The 21,697-nt window shown below is 38.1% G+C and overlaps 1 protein-coding gene across 4 annotated transcripts in view; it reads left to right on the top strand.

The window, feature by feature from the left end:
- KHDRBS2 (KH RNA binding domain containing, signal transduction associated 2) overlaps positions 1-21,697 on the top strand; it is a 346,911-nt gene that overhangs the window by 290,048 nt on the left and 35,166 nt on the right. For all 4 annotated transcript variants that reach the window (XR_007889030.1, XR_007889031.1, XR_007889029.1 and 1 more), the window contains exon 8: positions 9,001-9,059. Coding sequence is in view for 1 of the 4 variants with exons in the window: in XM_051614663.1 (XP_051470623.1) it covers positions 9,001-9,059 (59 nt within the window). In the remaining 3 variants the exon portion in view is untranslated. The remainder of the gene's footprint in view (positions 1-9,000; positions 9,060-21,697) is intronic.

Here is a 21,697-nt window from a genome sequence, read left to right on the forward strand (position 1 = left end):
CTAGCATCTGTAGTCATGAGAAGAGTAAATTTGAGAAGATTCTGCAAGGATGAACTGCTAAAACCCTGCTGTGGATCTGAGGGGCAGATAGCAGTAGCATTCAAAGTTCTCTTAGCCCTTACTGATGTAATAGCTGTCTTGGAGCTACCCAGTTTATAGGCCTCCTTGTAAACAGTATTAATTTATTAGCATCACTGTAAAGTCTAGAAATCCGAGATCTGCATGTTATTGTGCTAGAGTGGTACAAGCGAAAAGTCTATGTGTCCTTCCTTACCTGCTGGTAGACATTTGGGTGGGGAATGAAACTTGACAGAAATCTAGTAAGTTCCTACCTCTTTACAGTGTCTCTGGTGCATTTGTACCTGCCACTGGTAGGTGTAGTGTAGTTCAGTGTTCCCTGTCTGTGGTGTCCAAATGTACTACCCTCCCTTCAACTCAAGTCCCTTGAGGCATTTCCAAACAAAACAAAACAAAAACAAACAAACAAACAAAATGGCAGATATGCTCAGGATAAAAATAAGATCTTTGCCTGGTTAATTGAACAGCAAAAGACTAGGGAGTGAATATTTCTGAACAGTCTTAAGACAAAGACTTAGAGTTGCTGCTGAGAAACTCACAATCATATTCACATATTCTCTTTCCTAATACTTTGCTGAGGAACTTTCGTAACACCTTTCATAACAACTTTCGTAACTTTTGTAAATAACAATTGTCAGATTAGTATGTTCTGATTGCACTCAGAAGGAGAACACAGAGGGCAGTGGAATCTGGTTTGTATAAGGAAGTATGTCACCAGTAGGTGGTCAGAGGTTATTCTCCCCCTCTTCTCTGCCCTGGTGAGGCCACAGCTGGAATACTGCATCCAGTTTGGGCTCCCCAGTTCAGAAGAGACAGGGAGCTACTGGAGAGAGTCCAGCAGAGGGTGACAAAGAAGACTGAGGGACTAGAGCATCTCCCTTATGAGGAAAGGCTGAGAGAGCTGGGACTCTTTAGCCTGGAGAAGAGAAGGCTGAGGGGAGACCTTATTAATACCTGTAAGTACCTAAAGGATGGGTGCAGGGAGGATGGGGCCAGACTCTTTTCACTAGTTCCCAGTGACAGGATAAGAGGCAACAGGCACAAGCTGGAACATAGGAAGTTCCATTTAAATATGAGGAAAAACTTTATGGTGAGGCTGACAAAGCACTGGAACAAGCTGCCCAGGGAGATTTTGGAGTCCCCTTCTCTGGAAATGTTCAAGACCCTCCTGGATGCAGTCCTGAGTAATGTGCTCTAGGGGATTGTGCTTTTTCAGGGGAGCTGGACTAGATGATCTCTAGAGGTCCCTTCCAACTCTGACAATTCCAATATACCGTAATGGTCTTCCTTGAATGTAAATCAGGTTTAATAGATGCTTAAAGCAATTATCAGATACCTTTATTTAACAAGCCAGTCCCACTATTTTTGACTACTCGTTCTGTAATAAGTTCCTGAAGACTAATTGTGGAGAGATCTATAGTAAAATAAAACATTTTTGTCCTTAGTTAAAAAATTATGGCTATTCAGAACAGTGAATAATCATTAATTAGCTCAGATTTCACATGCTTAAATCTTTTAGATCAGAGTTTTACTCACTTCTCTCTAGCTATCAAAATATTACCAGATAGTAAAACATATTGACAAAAATATACTCCAAGCTACAATAGGGACAATGGTTACACTGGGGTTTTTTGTAAAACGTGTATTATTATTTTCTCTACTGTGCACTCTCACTTTTTAACCAGTATGCATTGTATTTATACTTTGTCATATTTCATTTTGGATCTGTGCTTTTATCCACCTGTTCATAAATAAAGATTTTCCTGTATTTTATTTCCAACTTGTTGAAATCGATCAAGCCAGGAAGCCTAGAATATGACATTTTATCTATCTTAACAGCAATCCACTTAGGCCATTCATCATCAGAAACTGTTTTTAAATGCCACTTCTCATTTATTTGATTCAAAGAGCACAATCAAATCAAATTTCACTGCTCTGAAGTAGAGAAAAGTTTGTCCTCTGAAACTGGATAGGATTCCGAAAATTCTGCATCATTGCCTTTGCAAATACTGTGTCTGCAGACATTTCATATTATACTCTGTAATATTGGTGATAATTATCTGTGTATGAGGAAAGTACAGTGGAAGGGAGAATATTTGAGTAGAAATCCCTGTGTGGGGAAGGACCAAGACCTCAAAGGATTCATCTGAGGAAGTGAAAATGAAAGAATTAGAGTTGTCTAAAAATTCTGAATGCCACTTCCTTGTGAATTATCCCAGGTGTTCACTTGACTTTAGAACCTGTTGTCTGAAGCTAAACCAGGCTGGGATGTATCTGTGAGGAGTGCTGAAGTATAGATGGGGAATTGCAAGCTGGCAAAGGCTAGAAATTGCTCTTCAAAGAGTGAAAATCCTAAAACACAATATTGGTTCACTCTCACATTGTTGAGTGCCACAACATGAAGAGGGAAGTCTCTCAAGAGTTCCTTTTACTTCTTCAAATGCCAATATGCAAGTTTTTCATCTGTTTCATTAGTAATCCGAACTGTGGAACTTCACTGGCATCAGCTGAATCTCTAATTTGGACAAATTCAAGTATTTCACAAAATAATATTTATCATCTAAATTGCTGAGTTAGTTGTAACTCCAAGGTTGATCAAAAGCCTCTTTTCTAAATTGTCTAGCTCTTTCCAGGAAATTACAGACCAGTCAGCCTCACCTCCATTCCTGGAAAAATGATGGAGCGGCTCATTTTGGAGGTCATCTCTAAGCACATGGAAGAGAAGAAGGTTATCAGGAGTAGTCAGTATGGATTTACCAAGGGGAAATCATGCTTGACTAATCTGATAGCCTCCTATGGTGTAGTAACTGAATGGATAGATGCAAGGACACCACTGGATGTAGTCTACCTTGACCTTAGCAAGGCTTTTGACACAGTCTCCCATAACATCCTTGTGAGTAAGCTCAGAATATGTGGGATGAAATAATGGATAGTGAGATGGATTAAGAACTGGCAACACAATAGAGCCCAAAGAGTTGTCAATGGTACAGAGTCCAGCTGGAGAATGTAGTCTCCACTGCTGGAGACTAGTAGTAGTGGAGTCCCTCAGGGATCAGTGCTGGGTCCAGTTCCGTTCAACATCTTTATCAATGACCAGAGTGTCTTCTCAGCAAGTTTGCTGATGACACAAAGCTGGGAGGATTGGCTTATTCACCTGAAGGCTGTGTGGCCTTTCAGTGAGATTTGGACAAGCTGGAGAGCTGGGCAAAGAGGAACCTAATGAGATTCAACAAGAGCAAGCACAGAGTCCTGCACCTGGGAAGGAACAACAAAATGCACCAGTACAGGCTAGGAGGTCATCTGCTAGAGAGCAGCTCTGTGGAGAAGGACCTTGGAGTCCTGGTAGACAACAAGTTATCCATGGGACAACAATGTGCCCTTGTGGCCAATGGTATCTTGGGGTGCATGAAGAGGAGTGTCTCCAGCAGATCGAGAGAGGTTCTCCTCCCCCTCTACTCAGCCCTGGTGAGACCTCACTTGGAGTATTGGGTCCAGTTCTGAGCTCCCCAGTTCAAGAGGGACAGGGATCTACTGGAGAGAGTCCAACGGAGGGCTATGAGGGTGATTAAGAGACTGGAACACCTGCCTTATGAGGAAAGGCTGAGAGATCTGGGGATGGTGGGGGAGGGGCGGTGCTTTTCAGTCTAGAGAGGAGAAGACTGAGGGGGGATCTAATTAATGTCTATAAATACATGAGGGCTGGGCATCAAGAAGGCAGGGACAAGCTGTGAGGGTTACAAGAGCACTGGAACAGGCTGCCCAGAAAGGTTGTGGAGTCTCCTTCTCTGGAGACTTTCAAGACGTGTCTGCATGCCTTTCTGAGTGATCTGCCCTAATTGGTGTGTTTGTGTGTGGTTTTTTGTTTGTGTTTGGGTTGTTGGTTGGGTTGGGTTTTGTTGTTGATTTTGTGTTTGTGTGTTTTGTGCTGCTCTGGTAGGGAGATTTGACTCAATGATCTTCGGAAGTCCCTTCCAACCCCTAATATTCTGTGATTCCTATATATTTTCTAATAAAATTTTCCTACAATAATCTAGAGCACACTCTTCCACTTTAAAAGTACAACTGTTAAGAAGGAAAAATATATAATAATATGGGGAAGAAAATCTGTTAAATCTAGCTCAACAAGTCTTAATCAAAGGCTTTCAGTTTCTTAGGATCTTTCAGCGTAGACTACAGAACGTAGTTCACCTGTATGAATTCATTTGTTAGCAGAGTTTCAAGCAGATGAACCCTTTCTTGTACCTTCCAGCTTTGGCTTTAGTGGACCCATTGTATGTCTGCAACCACATTTTGTGCTCCACAATGAGAGAATAAAAACTTAGATGTGTCTCTCAGCAAGAGAGAACCAAAAAAAAAAAAAAAAAGCTAAAGGAAGAAGAAACAAACATACACAAAACAAACAAAACAGCAAAACAAACAAAAATCAAAACCCCAGACCAAACAAAAACAAAACAAACCACAAACACAAACAAACCAAACAAAACAACACAATAAAAACCATGAGGCAACAAGAAGTTCCTCTGCCTTATATTACAGAAGCTGTAAGAGCCAGGGAACCAGATGTTAATTTTGCTAACTTGGGGCCTTTTGCCAGCAGCTTCCTGCAGGTGCAGGAGGAGATTGGTCATGGGCTAATGCAGTCTATTCATTGATGTCAAGGTTTCTTACACCTAATGCCATTGATCTCTGAGTGGTGAACATCACCCTTCCCTCAGGTGCCTTGTTGACTCAAGAGTCAGGGTTTTGTGGCTTCAATCTTAAAGTCTTTTGCTTGTGGTTCTCTGCTTAAACCTTAAAGCACCATTCCCCACAACCTCTCGGATAACAAGCTGTGTAGTTTCCCCTGGGTGGTGACACAGCCAAAGTGAAATCCTGTTTTGCTTAGCTAATGTCATTTTGAAGAAATCCCAGTTAATGAGAGGTTAAAAACCTCTGTTGGCTTTTAAGGTTGTTGTTCAGATAGAGAGTCTCTGGATTTGAGGCACTAGATAATTCAAGTTGAAAGGCACCTCAGGGGGCCCTTATCTCTCAAATATAGAACGTTTTTTGTGTTCTTTTTTTAAAACTATTCTGCGTTTTATTTGCATTAAAAGAAGACATCACAAGTTTATGGAAACTTTGATCCCAATTTTTTAAAAGTAACAGGTTCAGAAGCAATAAACTAAAACAACAGTTAAGTTAAAAATAAGAATGACCAGGTTGTGATTATGAAGAGAAAAAGTAAATGTATTATTAATCTTCTTTCCCACAGAATAGGAATGAGGACAGAATAATACATCTTTGTTGCCGAAGTTCCATCTAGATAGAGAAAAATTACATCAGAAGTCCTCAGATGGCAAGCTCTTTGAGATCTAAAAATAATTAAACTGCTTGTAAGATTCATAGTCCCATGTTTATCAGTTCTTCCTCAAATGGTACATGTAGAAGGCTACTAAAGTCTAAGTCACAGCACATCAAGACCTCTATGTTTCAGGAGTCCAGTGTTAAAGTGCAAAGCTTTGAAAACTCTAGGAGTAAAAGCTGAGAAGTTATTAATGAGTTAACATTATCTGCTTTTTAAAATGTATCGCAACCTGCTTTCTCGCGGGTGCATGTACTTAAGTAAATTACACTTCATGTTGCTTGAAAGTAATGAATGCTAATGACAGATAATGGTGTCTTGCTTCCAGTTAGCACTGCCAAGAGAGCCTTAGGTTTCTAAAGCTCATGATTACTGTATTTTCCAGGAATAGTCTGAGAACTTTAAAATTATATGAACAAGTTTTATTTATCCTGATTTCATTTGGTGATTGTTTCCTTCCACCATGGGGCATAAATGTGAACAAACAAAACATCTCTGTAGCTCAATAATTTTAAAAAAGGCCTTCAGTATGTGAAGCCGTATTGTATCACCCATTTTGTTATTAACATCATTCATTGTTCACTTTAATAAAAAGTAGAGGAAAATGTTAGCAAATAAATGCATGTAATAGATTGGCATGAATATTCAGAAAGGTTTGAAGTAGAACAGACTAAGCAGTCTGGCTCACCAAATGTGAGTTTAAGCCAGGTGTTTCATGCTAAGAAATAAATTTACTTCATTCAGTTGTTCAAAACACTCTGTAGTATGACCTAGTGAGGAATGTGAAATACCATTTTGGCTGAAATCTGTGAATAATTTATATTTTTCAGAGAAATTAAGTTGGAGGACTTAGATCCCAATCATGTATTGTGCTATGAATGATGTGCTTTCAGAAACGTGTTAAGTATTGTGCTCACAGACATCAAATATACAGTATGTAACAAATCACTTTCTTTCTACAGTTGCAGTACAGCTTGTTTCTTAATGGTTTATGCATCAACTTTGTATTCTGTTTATAATGTATTTCAGTCCCAAATACTCACTCTGCAGGATTTTTATCTCACATCCATATTGTCTGTGTGATTGTGTGTTTCTTCTCTAATAAAAACATACAACAACAATAACATTGCAATGAATATTTACCCACTCTTGCAAGTCTTGCATTTTGCTGGATGTTTTATTGATGATAATAGCTCTAGGCCCTACTCAGTGATCGCTGAAAGCAGGACTGCTGTTAGTAAGTTACTGGCCTTTGGATTGGATCCCAAATACTCTCCTTCTAAAGCTGACCTTTGGATGCAGCTGCTTTGTTTTGTAAAGTATATCAGGAAGAAATATTAGTATCTTATCCCCTGACAGAAGATGAGAGTTCTGTGCTTTCTTCTCAAGTAACAACTTACTGGTCCAACACCCTCCACTACCCACAAAAGCAGAGAGTGTGCCAAAATGATGAGGCTTAAATTGTAGTACACAAGATTTTTCATACTGCTGGCTGCCAGATCTGGATGGTATGTCATCTGTCTGTTCTGAACATTTCAAATAATTTCTTATGTCTAAACTGTGAGATGTGTAGATAATGGCTAGATACGTGATTTAACCATGACACTGCCAGTGCTGTAGTTGACCTTACATAATCCTGTAATTGTGTTTAACTGGATACTAGAAGCATTACAAAATAATAGAGAATGCTTAGGATGTTCAACAAATCAAAGATGTATTCATCCTGTTTGTTTCTTGAACTACTTCAATAGAAGGGTGGGTATATTTAGATGATTAATTTTCAATCAACTGTATGGCTGCTGTTATTCTGGAAGGTAATGCTCTACAGTAATTATGTCCTGTAGAGCTCAGATGGCATTGGGAAACATATTTAAAAGCGTTAACTTCATTTTCATTTGTCTCCTTCGTATGTCCACTTCTTGCAACTGCTTCAGCAAATGAATTTAATCTGTCGGAGATATTGACATCAGTGTACTATCCACACACATTAGTGACTTCTGGCTAATTTACTAAGTTAATGAACACTGATTATAGTTGTATTTTCAGTTCAAAAAGACACCACAGATATCTGAAGCTGAAAGCTATTTATGAGAGCTGTGCCTAGCCAGTGAGGGGATGATGTGTCCCAAATCAAAACAGCTTGACTGTCAGTTATCAGATACAGATAATTGGTGCTCTCAAGTGAGATACAGTGCATGAATTATTCTCAGAAATTATTCCAGGAATAATTATGAATAGCTATGAAGTTTGAGAAATTAAAAATCTGATTACAGTCAGTTTGTGAACAAAGAAGTCAAAATTAGTTTATGAAAATAATTGTTACAGATTGCTTATTTATCTCTATTGCATTTGTGAAATATTTTTACTTACACTTCATTGTCAACCAAGCCTCTCCTTCAAGTGTAAACTAATACTTTTTAAATTATTACCCAATATGGAAAATTGCCTGACCAATAATGTTATAAATAGTGCAATATTGAGCTGATTGCCTGCTTCTCTTCATTTTGCAAAATTGTCATCTCGCAGTGTCCAAAGAAAAAGAACCAAAAGGGATGACAACAACAAAATTTGTCAGGGGAGGTGTTTAGTTCACTGAAGATAGAAGAAATACAATATGATAGAATTCATGGATTTCGTAAGTTTTTCTGAGCAGAGGCTGATTCCTTTTATGTCTGCTTGGTACCTGATAACAGCAGTAGTCTGATCCTTAATTTGCTGCCAGGTACCAAATGCCCAGTACAAACTGTAACTAATACTAGCAGTCAAGGAAAATTAAATAATTCCATTTCCACTTCATCTTAGAGGTGAAATTTTCCAGATGTCCATTTTGGTAATAGCTGGGGATTGATGATTGTCAAGGTGTAACTAAGATCTGAAATCTTTGGATAACGTGTTAATATGAACGTACATAATTTTTGTTAATTAACAAAAAGCAGTTAAGAAGTGGTTTTGAGAGTCTAAGCTTGATTTTCCCATCCTTGAACCTTGCTGCTTTCAATGTGCATTTTATTGGTGCTGTCTAAAGCTTTCCATGGGTGTCCAATAACTACATCAGGACAAAGGTTGTAGATAATCTGGTATCTCTCTACAAGCAGTGCAAACATACTTTCTTCTTCAGGAGAAAACCTGTCAGTGTTTTTGGTAAAGATAAGTAGTTTACAGGTTCTGCAAAATACAATACAATCAGCTTTGGGGAAAACAAAGCTATGCTGAGTTTGATGACACATAGATGTTTGGAATTACAGATAAATGAGACTAACACCTCTTTTCGTAGTTTAACAATTGTGAATAATTAATTGCATGGTCTTGTTTCAGACCTTATTTTTGCAAATAGTATTTCAGTCAGTGTCAATCTCCTGGGTTTTCATACTTAGGACCAATTATATTTTATGCTCAGTAGGTAAGAAACATGACGTGCTATATCATAGCTGTTATGGTCACTGATACTCACTACCTCTGATCCTAGCTGGACTGTGCTACCATGTAAAAGTGTTAAAATGCATCCCATTTTCTGTGCTCTGTTTTTGTTTTGAGTTGATTGCCTACAATAATAGTGACATGACTATCTGAATCTGTTACAGTGTGCCTGAATATTATGACTACGGTCACGGAACAAGCGAAGAGGCTTATGACAGCTACGGTAAGGTCTATTCTATCTTCAGCAAAAGTGTGAAATCAAAAGAAAATATCTGTCACTGACAACACCAAAATTACTTCCACGTGTTTTTCTTCCTTTCTCGGCCTTTACAAAGACCAAACAAAATGGGTTTGTGTAACTTCAGGATGAGGTTTGACTTATTGAAGTAGGACCAGAAAATTCAACAGATGGATTTTGATTATAAAGCCAATTAATCACAGCCACAGATCAGCTTTAACAGCAACACTGAAGTTTCTGATTAGTGCCTGAATACATTTCACAGTGTTAAGTTTCAGTTTGATTGATGTGCCAACAATACTGTGCATCTGCTACTGTCACATGCATTACTTCAACCAGCAAGTTCTGTGAGATTTTGAAATATAGACTTAATTGAAATAGAAGGAAAGGTTGCTGTTCCACCATAGAAACCCCCACTTCACCAAGAGGTAACGGAGTATCCTGTGCCACATGAGACAGTGCGAGTTGAGGAAGTGCTGTACTCTTTCCACCTCCCTACCCCAGTCCTTGTCTGAGCTGGATTATCTCCACAGGAACAGAGGACATGAAAGGAAAAGAAGACATTCCTCTAAAGTCCACAGCCCCTTTTCTAGGTCTGTTGTTTGATGTTACGGATGTGTTTCAGTAACTAATTAAAATCTAGTCTTTCTTTTCCTTTCAATATTTTTCAGTACATTTTGCCATCAGATGGCACAGCAAATATCATCCTCACATTTTCACTGAAATAACAGAGCAAAGCTGACTGTTGTCAGCTTAAAGACTGACCCTAGTGTATTCATCAGTGATGTCATGCTTGATTTACTACTGCTAGTAAATATCCTGAGTTTACATGGTGACTACCAAAGCTTTGTGAAAATGAGAACAGCCAGAAATTATGCTGCAAATAGAAGTTGCTTGAAGGGGTTATATAAGGATTGCTGCTTGAAATAAATATTTTTTTATTCATGCAGCTGTAAAGCAAATGTCACCGTAATGCAAACTTGCAGTTCCCTTTGTATTTGTACAGAAATCATGAGACATTGCTGAGACATCAAAATGATTGCATTTGTAGTCAGAAATAACTATTTTTTCTATAATCAGTACTCAGACTACATTTGGATAATACAATGTGCAGTCAAGCACATTTTCATTGCTAAACAAGTAATAATAACAACTTATCTGTATGAATGTGTGTGGTTAAGTTACCTTTTTTTTTGTATCCTTTTGTATGTACTTTTTTAATGCCTGCAGTGAAAGACCTTTCCTCCCCTCTGCAGATCCCCCCTCCACCTCTCCCAAATGCATTGGCAAGATTTTGGGCAATACAGAGAAGCACAGTCTGAGCTCAGCAGTAAGAATTACCCACTGCTTAGCTTTGCACTTGACTCCCCCACATGGAATCTCTGTGTGTTTGGACAAGACATTTAAAGTAACGTCACTCTTCCTCCAGTCCCTCATTTGTAAAACTAGAAGTATATTAGTTGTTTTCCCAGCAGGGGTTTTGAATTGACTAATTAGCTAAGGCTTACAAAGTGTTCAAAGAGTGAGAACGTGACTAAACTCACGCTCTGCATGATGCTACTTTTTTTTTTTTTTTCCATTCCGTAGCTAAAACAAACTCAACACACATTGGTTTGTTTTGCTAGACATGTCTTAAAATAGATGGTTGATTAATGTAAACTGGGGAGGGGGGGCATTTTTGCTTACAATATATTCTGAGTTGGAATTTGAATACAAAGTTCTTAAATAGTTTTACCAGTAGCCTGGAATAATCTTAGAAAAATCACAATTTTGAATATTATTCCATTGTTTTTCTGAAATCAGACATGTTTCTATGTGAGTGTTTGTACTCCTGTTGATTCACTTACTTTAGCAGATGAGTAAATTTGCTAGTTTTGTGCTCTGGAAACCTGCTTGTGCATTTCCTTCATTCCAAAGTCACTGCCATTTATCTCACTTGGCAATCTGAGTATACGGGACTATAGAATATATGCTTGACTTCCTCATTTTCTGAATTTTTGGTACATATGCTTACGTTCTGGATCTGGATCTGACCTTTTCGGTTCCCTCACTTATGCAATAAGCAGTCTGGTGCCACCTCTTCTCATCCTCATGTAACTTTACCCTAATATCTGCTCCCAGAGAACTGTTCCCAGTTCTCTACTTTTACACGATGTTTTGCAGTTAGTTGTGCATCTTCTGGATCCTTCCCACTGTATACAATCATTTGTCCTTTCATATTTCACAGTCTTACAGAAATCAACACAGTCTTTCTTTCACCCCCATTCAGTTTCACATCTTGATTTACTTTCCACAACAAGTCTATATTCCTCCTTTACAGTCCTTTCTGGCACACCTCTGTAATTCAGAATTCCCTCAAACTCTGAATAAGGTCACACTGATAAATGGTACATGAACAGAGAGCGGTGTCTTCATGTTGTTGTCTCTTAGACTTTTTGTGTAACTACTTTTCTTTTCACCCTTAGCCCTTCCAATAACAGTACCTGAATTAACAAAAATTGACTAGGTTGACATTTCTTTACTTTCTTCCATACCTTCTCTTGCTTACAACTTAGGGAGGACAGTTCTCAATCCCCATAAGTTTTTCTTTTATTCTTTTTCATTAAGTAGATTCACTCAAATAACAATGCTACTTACACTTTTAAGTTTAATATAGAGTTCTCTATAGCTTGCTAAGTATTGCACAGTACCATAGCACTCTCATTTTAGCTGCCTGCTATAACTTTTCTTCCTATTTGAATTCAGTCCCCTGTAATTCCAACCAAGGATCCTCCCAAGACAATAGCAGAGTCAGCTGAGAGGGGTATATGTAAAATCCATTATTTCCTATGACTTAAGGATGTGAATGAATGAAATTTCATAGCACAGAACCATCTCATGCAGTTAGACACTTAAACACGCTTGCCACCCAGTCTCTCAGAAGGATCAAAGTAGAGACACTTCAAAGCACTCCCTGCAGCAGCCTCTGGGCACCTGGACATACTTTACTAGGGAATTATGAGATTCCTACAAATTTGTAATAGGATCAGGATTATGCAGCTACTGCAAGAGAATTTTGAAGATCACTGTTTTGGGCTTAGGAGCATCAATTTGGGACATATGGCTGAAAATCCTCCTGTGAATGTAGCCCTTACAGACTTCCCCATGTGAGTGATAAAGATATACCTTTAGCAGGCACTTTTGAAGGCCAGTCATTTGAAGTACTATACAATTTTAAAAAATGTAAAGCATCCTCACCTCTGATCACACTCTGTAAGCCTTTATGATATTTATGTCACTGAAAATCTTGGTATCTGCAGACATAAATTTAAATCTAGGAGTCTAAACTAAGGTGACAGAGTCACTTTAACTCGATGGTGATGCTTATATTTTAAAACAGAAAGCATGAAATTGGATTAGTTTATTAACAAAAAGTTGAAACATATTGTTCTCATTATACTTCAGTAATTTCATGTTTTCCTTCTGGCACTGTTGTAATTTGAGGAGTTATCTAGTGAAAACATGAATTTAATTATTATTTTTATAAATCAATTAGGGTAAAATGTATAACTAAAATTTTGTAACTAAGAACCTTTCCTGCTCATATTTAATGTCATGCTTATGTCCAAAAAAGCACCTTCACTGCAAGGACCACTGTAAAGGAAAAGATGTTTGTAAACCATTCACGTTCTTATTTCTTCCTCCTTTTCCCCGTGTTCTGGAGGCCCTTCTCAGTCCAAGCGTTGCGTTGTGCTAGGCTACTCTAGAAAGATAACACAGATAGAATAAATTGCTAGTAAGGCTCATCCATTACCTTATAGGCTATACTAGTTGTATCTGACCTGCCTCACAATTGTTTCATCTGTATCTTTTTTCTGTGTTGAACTCATCAGAGCACTCAAGGTTTTTTTCGTCGTTACTGTTTCTGTCTCTGTTATTCAAAAGGCTGTGGTATCTTGCAGACAAGCTCTGCCAGTTCCTGCTGCAGAAGACTGAAAAGGATTCTGCTTCCATAGGCTGAAAGTGTCATAGTGATGATGAAAAAGTAAGAGTGTGCCCGTTGTCAGATACTGTAGTTCACAGCCTGGTGCATATACTGCCTTGTGTATTACCTAAAAACAACGGCCATTTATGTTATTATGCCAGATCATAAGCTGCAGTATCTGAGAGGCCAGTACACCTGGACTTCTGCTTGCTACTACCAAAAAAGCAGAAACCTTAGGTAGAGTGAAAGGAGAGGGTTAAAGTCTATAAGCTCTGTAAAGAAAGAGTGTATCGAAGGTTCAAACTTCAGGAATTCAGATAAATAGGTTGACTGAGGAGTTGTTACCTTAGGACACATAAATTCTCATTCTTAATAATGAGACAGAGGCATGCTCATTGCATGGAGAGGCTCAACCAACTACCATCCTAGTGTGAAATAAACCAGGTATTGATTAATTGTTCAAAGCCATGCTGCAATGTATACAGCAAAGTATTTGTTAATTTTGAAAAAGCACTTCTTAGCAATTGCTCTCTGAGTGAAGATAAGGGGTTTGTTCAGCTGTCAAGTCCAAGTTTCTTCCTCATTTTTAATAATAACTTTGGTATTGTAGGTCATTGGTCCTAATACTCATTATGCTCAGGGTGCTAAGGGTTTTTTATCCTATTTTTTTCTAGCCTGGCCCCAGTTAAGTCTTCAAATGTGAGAAATCAAGAGCTCCAAAAAGGTAGTGACTGATACACAGATACAAGAGACATAGGTCTGATTCTCCTTACTGCAGTGTTTGACTTCACTTAACTTGTGATTTCAGGCAAGATCATTACTAACACTAATTAATAAAGCCTTACTGATGTGCACTGATTGTTGCTTTATATCATCTGAGCATATGCATTTGTTATCATATTAGAAATACCATTCAAAGCAAACTTGCTTTGTTTTCTAGGTCTTGGAGAATCTTAGCATTGATGAGGCATCTCATAGGCAACAGGACACAGATTGTTCCAGTACAATGGAGTTTTTCTGCTGTGCCTCAACAGAGCATCTAGCAGGCAGCTTAGTGCACACTGGGTGCTTCTACACTAGCATAGGAGCAGGAGTGTTCTGAAGCAGATTTCCCAGTGGTCTTCATTTATCACTCTTCACATCACCCAGTAGGCTCAAAATATGTAATTTTTTGTTTGAAACTAAACCAGAAGATGCACTCCAGCTGTTTGAGAGGCTCACGTTAGGGTAAATCTGAAATGAAAAAAATCTCTACAAGGCATATGGTGTGAATATCAAGTCCTCAGCATCACCTTTTTCACTCTGCAGATCATTCCTATTTGTATGCACTCTGTGCTAATATTGGTACAGCACCTGAATTCTGATGCCTCCCCAGCTGTCCAGGCTAATGACCTTGCCACATGTGCTGTGATTCTGTCCCAGAAGATGGTGGAGTGTGCCATGGGCCTGCATGATCACTTTATTTTGGGGGCGTAAATGCATCTGGTCTCTCCCTGAGCAGGAAGTGTACACGCAGCCCTGGGAACTCAGAAGTGCTCCTGAGTCTTCCTGTACTGCTCTGTTTTTCCTTCACTAGAAACAGGAGTAATTGAGGACTTCTACTGTATCTGGACAGAAGACAGGCCAAATAAATTGCCCTCCTTGAATCTTCTGTTTCAATCATTCCCATACTTACTAGGCTATCAGAGATCCAGTTCCTACTCGGTGGGACAGAATGAATTGTCTAAAGCATTTCCTTGGTTTTCTGCAATTTTTTCAGTTCTTTTACTAGAGGAATCACCTTAGCTGTCTCCCAAATACTATTCACTCCCTCAGAAGTGATTTATGATTTTCATAAGGACATGATATTGAAAGTCTGCAGGAACAGGAGCACATTTTGAATATAGCTATGACAGCTACTGTGGGAATGATACTAAAGTTATTGCTGTTTTGTCAAATCAGTGCTTTAATTAGGTTATAATTCTTCAGAAAGTTCCATATTTAAACCTGTCATATTCTTTTAACTGACAGTATATCCTAAAAATTTGTACTTCAGTTATTGTGCTACAGTGCTGAAAAAAATCCTCATATAGCATGAGAAAAGAGAGTGCTTTTAATTTATAGTGACTTGTTGTGCTTTCTCTATTACTCCTGAATTATAAATCATTTTATATGACAGAATAAGAATAAATAAATCATGCAAAACTTTCTTATGTATTTCACATGGTAATTTCACTGCCTTTCACTGTGGGAAATGGAGAGTTGGAGAATCTAAGAAAAAAGTCCTGTAGTGTTGACCATCTGTATAATTCCAGACATGACATAGTTTATCACTGCACCTTCCATGTTGTAAAACTGTACAGTAGTAGAAGTAATATTTTACTGAAAATAGGAAAATAAAATTCCCTCCACACTGTTACATGCACACTTACACTGATCATCTTCTGTCTAGTCCCTGTGCTGCAGTTTCCCAAACAATTTACCCGTGTACCCTGATGCTGTCTGAGGCAGATGTTTACTGCAAAAGTGGCTGAAGCCTTGTAGGAAATCCTTTTCTTTGGTACTCATTAGTACTCCTCTTGCTGACGTTACTTAAGCCACAGGGAGAGCTGTCAGAGTGGAGCACACGAGCACTCCTCATCCGCTCCAGTGCAAAGTGGCTGTTTTCTGCAATTCTCCACTGCCGGTTTAAGCCAGGGCAGCTCACAATACAAAAGCACATTTGGAGTACCTGTGCAGTCTAATTTGTTAGCCCTTCTGAAGGGAGGGTACTGTCAAGCAGAGAGAAGGTGATTTTTTTTAAAAAAAAACAACAATCAAACAAACAAACAAAAAAACCCCTGAACAACAAACAGTTACAGCTGAGTTCAGAAAACAGACTATTGAATTGCAGAGTTGTCTGAGCATTTGTTGGGCTTAAGCCATATATATTGTGTATGCAGTAGGTTTAGTAAAAAAAGTGGTATAACACTGTATATTTAGTATAGTGGCTTTGAGCCTATGTTCCAAAAGCACTTTTTGTCCTCTTGTAAGATGCTGGTTTTCAAGTGAGAAAGGTACCATTTGTGGTTTGAAAGACAGACACTTCAGCTATACTTCTCACAAAATTATAAATTGCACAGATACTAAATCAGAAAGGCATATGTTGCAGGCTTTGCAGGTAAGCAAAAAGAGCAGAAGAGTGAAAAAAATAAACAATTAAAAAAATACAAAGACAAAACATGTTCTTGATTTTTTGTCTGCATTAATATATACATGTTCAGTTATGACACAGGAAAAGTGTAGCTGTCTTTTCTGTGTGGCTTTATGGGGTGAAATCCTGGCTTTGTCAATATGATCTGGGCTTTAGTAATTACCTTGTGTAGGGCTAAGTTTCCAACTGCTGCTTAGTACTTTACTTTGTCTCCACCCATCTTTTCATGGAAGGAGAAGTTTGGAGGCTTACTAGAAAGACAGCACAAACTGAATTATCCAAAGAAAATAACTGTAATTTTCAGTGTTCTCATTTTACATTTAATTGTCTGTTTTCCACTGGGTCTTCTGCTCAACACATCTGTAGCCCTTTTCTCTTACTGCTCAGGCAATTAATTACATCTCAAACACCTCAGGGAGGTGGGTATTCCTGTCTCATTCTACCAGTAAGCAAGCCATACCACAAAATATAGAAAAATTATCCAAGATCACTGAGAAAACAAGGACTAGAGCTAGTAATCACAATTCCTGAATTCCACTTATGCTCCATCTCTAGTACAGTGCTCTCTCTCCAAATGTATGTAGCAAAATGACCTTGGAAAGAACAGAGATTTTTTCCTCACAGGAAAGAAAACAATTTTATTCTGAATTAAAAGCGGCTTCTATGTTTCCAATAGCTCTAAAAGCTAAATGGCAAATCAAACTAAACCATTCTGTTAATTGCTGTTATTTGCATCTAAACTATTTAGACAGAGTATTGTATCACTTCCTGGCCACGTGTCCCAAAATAATTGACCAGAGGTGAATTAAACTTTTCCCAACAATTCTAAGCAGTATCAGATGTTAAATAAATTCCCATGAAGAAGAAGTGATCAGGTCTTTATTAGTACAGGGAATAAGCAATTAATATACATACAAAATTATTGGGGAATAACATTAATATGCAAATCACAAATTGTTAATATATATAGATTTTTTTTTTTAAAGAATCTGTTAATATTATCTGTCTTTTAATTATTTCTATGATTGCTCTCTTTGCATTTCTGAAATAATTTTTTCAATGCTGGAAAATTCCATGACAAGGTTGCAGAATGCTGACTAAAGAGTAGAAAAAAGTGCTCTGCATATGTGCTGTACTTGAATCTTATATTAGAAAATATTTAAGCATGTAATGATAACCACTACTTGGGGTAGAATTTTGAGGTAGATGGACCACTATGAATTTTTCTGTGCTTTCAATTCTACATAGGTAAAATATTAAGACAGAAACGACTTAATCTCTGTTGCATCTCTCTGTGTTATAAATTATATCATTTAATGATGCCTCATTGAAAGGAATTTCACAGATCAAAAATTCTATGACCTTTTTTCGTTCTGACTGTTCAGTAAGAAAAAAAGCTTACCTAAATTCTGTATTAAAACAGTAGATAAGAGCTACTAAGTCTAGTAGCGATTGCTGAAACAGTGATCTTTAAAGATAACAATCATCAAAAATCTTAAATAAATCCATAATGTCTGCAATAGATTCTGGAAGTATTTATATAGCTCAATGAACACTGTAACTGTCTTTCTTGAATAGAGGGGAGATTCAGGTTAGACATAAGGAAGAAGTTCTTTCCTGCAAGGGTGGTGAGATGCTGGAACAGGTTGCCCAGGGAGGCTGTGGATGCCCCCTCCTTGGAGGTCTTCCAAGACCAGGTTGGATGGGGCCTTGAGCAACCTGATCTAGTGGGAGGTGTCCCTGCCCATGCAGGGGGTTGGAACTAGATGATCTTTAAGTTCCCTTCCAACCCAAACCATTCTACGATTCTATGAATACTGCAAAAATACTAACATATAATCCAGATCAATCATAAACAAAGGGTGCTGATTGCCTGTGATAATAGCAATTAATTTATGTATCCTAATGCTGAGCTTAAAATATCAACTCACAGGGAACATACCAGAAATTGAAAGAAGTATCCAGTGTAATTAAAAGGGCTGTGCCCTTGACTTCACATGTCCTATCAAACTGCCACCAAAAAAAAAAATACATTTGTTACCTTACCCAAAGCAATCTTCATGCCTAAGCACATTCAGATGCCTCAGCTATAAACTCTCTTACATTTCCATCCTGCCACCATAACTTACACTTTTAGTTTCTGAAAACAAAGCAGACAACATTCCTTCTTAGCTAAGATGGCAACATCTGAGAGATGACCAAATTGGCAATAATGCAAAATTCCTGGAAAAACTGGACCCTTGGCTCTCTGCTATTAAGATTTATCTTTAATTATTAAAGGAATTGGCATTAAAACAGAGTGACTGCACTGCACATCACTTCAGTTCTTGGGCATTCTGATTTTCTTGATTACCTTTCTCCAAGGGTAGAGCCCTTACCTGGTCTTCACCTGCAGTCCCTCTCAGTTTCCATTTCATTAACAAAATACTTTATTAAGGTCAAATATGTCCAGGCTCTCCCTCTTATATTGGTACAGTCTCTTAGAGAAAGTTAATTTTCCTTAAAGCTCAAAATTAGTTTAAAATTATTTTAGATTCAAAAAGTAGGAAAGAAAAATTGATTCATTTTTACAGATGGCAGAAAAGGTGTATCCATCCTCTTCTGAGCACATCAAAATATGTGATCTCAGCCTGGTCCACAAAACAGATCACAGAGTAAAATTACATGCTTTCGCTGTTTTTCCATTGGAAGCTTGGCACAGGTACAGGGTAGTCAGCAAGCAATTTTGAGATTGTTCAGGGGTCCTTGAGGTCTAAGAACTACTAAATTATTAAAAAAATAATAATAAAAATTAAATTTAAGTGACATTTTTAACCAAAAGAACATGTTTTCAAATTATATGCTAGTGTGGTCCCAGACTCCTTAAATGCTGTAGGAAACTACATATGGCTCAGTCTCATCCCTGCTTATCTTTTCACATCTCCTGTGCAGTCTGCTTAGTTTCCCATGCAGAATGTGCCAGAGGAACTTTGATTTTACCAGTGACTTGCACAAAAGGGCACTTCATGCTGCCTTGCTAAATAATTGGTGTTTCAACTTCTGGTTGATTGCCAGATACTTATGACAAACATTCAAATAAGAAAATTGTCTGCTTAATTTAGGAATAGACCATTCCCCTTGTACTGGTGCTCTACCATAATTATGTCCATTGAACATCCTTCAGACTGCTAACTACAGTATACTTTCTGACACAAAACTGAAATCGTTTTGCATTATTATAAAATCACAGAATTGTCATGGTTGGAAAAGACCTCTCAGATCACTCTGTCCAACTGTCAAAACACCTCCCCCCAAAATAAATAAATAAATAAATAAATAAATAAAATCCACTAGAGCATGTTGTGCAGTGCCTCATCTACACGTTTTTTAAATACCTCCAGGGTTGATGGTGACTCCACCACCTTCCTGAGCAGCCTCTTCCAACACCTGACCATTCTTACAGTAAAGAAATTTTTCCTAATACCCAATCTAAACTTCCCCTGATGTAACTTCAAGCCATTTTCTCTGGTCCTATCATTATTTACTTGGGAGAAGAAGCCAACTTTCAGGTAGTTGTAGAGTAATGAGGTCTCCCCTCAGCCTCTTCCAAACTAAACAATCCCAATTCCCTCAGCCTCTCCTCATAGGACATGTTTTCCAGCCCCTTCATCAGCTTGGTTGCCCTTCTCTGAATTCACTGTAGCAACTCAATGTCTATTTTGTATTGAGGGGCCCAGAACTGAACGCAGTACTCAATACTTACTGCCTTCCTAAGTGGAAAATGCAAAGCTACCATCTAAAATAGGTAGAAAGAAATTCTACAGAGAAACAAATTTTAGCTTTATTTCTGGTTCTGCCACACATTAAATGCTCATTAGAGGTGAAAATGCAGTCCACATTTAATACAGCATGTAGGCATCAGTCAGAGGAGAGCTATGATCTGGGAGATGGAGCCAGGAATCAGGAATTACTCAATTCTTGCTTGATAATGAGCAGAAGTTCCCATTGAAACACGATTAAACTTGGCATGGCTGAAGGGTCTTTTGACCCCACTGTTACCCAACAGGCACCCCAAATCTCTGTGTGACTACTCAGGTAGCTTGTATGGCCTCACTGGTTTAATCCTGAAGACAGTATTCCATTCTCAAGAGTCCCCCTTGATGCTGGGGGGCAGGGGAGTTACCTTGGAGTACTGGAATTGAGATAGGAAAGAGCAACTTTGCTAAAGGAATTTTAATCACTTGCATTCAGGTATATTGTTAATTAAAAATCCCTGTAGGAAACAAAGACTAACAATCTGATTTTCTTAGTGGCTCAGAACATCTTCAGAGTGTTGCTTCATATCATTTTGCTTCTCCACAATAAGTATATAATCCTTTACTCCTATGAGAGTGGTAGAGGCCAGTGTTTTACTAATCCCAGAACTTTCCTCTGTGTTTGGCTATGGATTCACCTGTTAGTGCAGTGGAGTTTATCATGTGGTATCAACAAGAGCTTCTTCTCATATTTTGCTGATGATATTACCAAAAAAATATGTGATCTTGTTAAAGTTTGAAATCCAGCAAGTAGGTCCAGCATTGTACTGGGAAAAAAATAATGTTGTAAGAGACTTGTACCACAAATTAGATTTCTGTTCTTGTTGTGTATGAGAAGCTGGTACAGCCACAGCAGCAATTTATTTTAAAAACACTGTTAGTCAAGGAAAAACAGCTTCTTCCAATGGGTAATATAAAGTCATTTTTTACTATATGAGTACTGGCAGAAGGCTATGTTTCACCTTTATATCAAGGAGTTTCAGTCCAGAGGTGCTGGAGGGCACTCAAAGGGAACAAGAAATTGGTTTGTCTTTGTGTCGTACGTTTAGTGAGTATTTTTACTACTTTAGTCATTTTCATTTATATAAATAAAGCTTCTCCTTTTTTTATCTAAATCTTACTTCTCCCCAAGGCCTTTCTGCAAATACAGTGACACTTCAGCAAAGGGTAATTGAAGCTGCAGCACATTTACAGCAAAATGCCATTTTTAAAGGGTGTAATGAAACATGCTGCAGAGGCAAGATTTTTACATTCTCTGTATGGAAACTGATTCCCTGTCGGAAAGGGAGACTTGAGGATTTAGAACTATGTCATATTGGCTGCCACTTCTTCAGCCCTCCAGGCAATAGCATTCCACATGAAACGTTGGTTTTGTATGACCATAAAGCCCCTGATATTCAACAAGAGAACATCCTTAGCAGCTGAAAGAAAAAGAAAATAAATAACATGAAGCAAAAATATCACACCAGTAACGTTTCTTGTTCCATAGAAAGAGCAGATGCCACCAAGTCTTTTCCAGAGATGTCCATTCCTAGTATGTGCTAGCCTAAGCCTTATTTCAGCTCTGCAGCTCATATTCCCCCTCCTGAAGCTTTCCTTTTATACCCCAAGGCAACAAGATAAAGAAATGTAGGTGCAGAGAAGAGATCTTGCAGTGAAAAAAATAGCTTTCAGAATTTTTACAGGCTTTTTA

This window comes from Apus apus, chromosome 3, assembly GCF_020740795.1.
Source record: "Apus apus isolate bApuApu2 chromosome 3, bApuApu2.pri.cur, whole genome shotgun sequence".
Lineage (NCBI taxonomy): Eukaryota > Metazoa > Chordata > Aves > Apodiformes > Apodidae > Apus > Apus apus.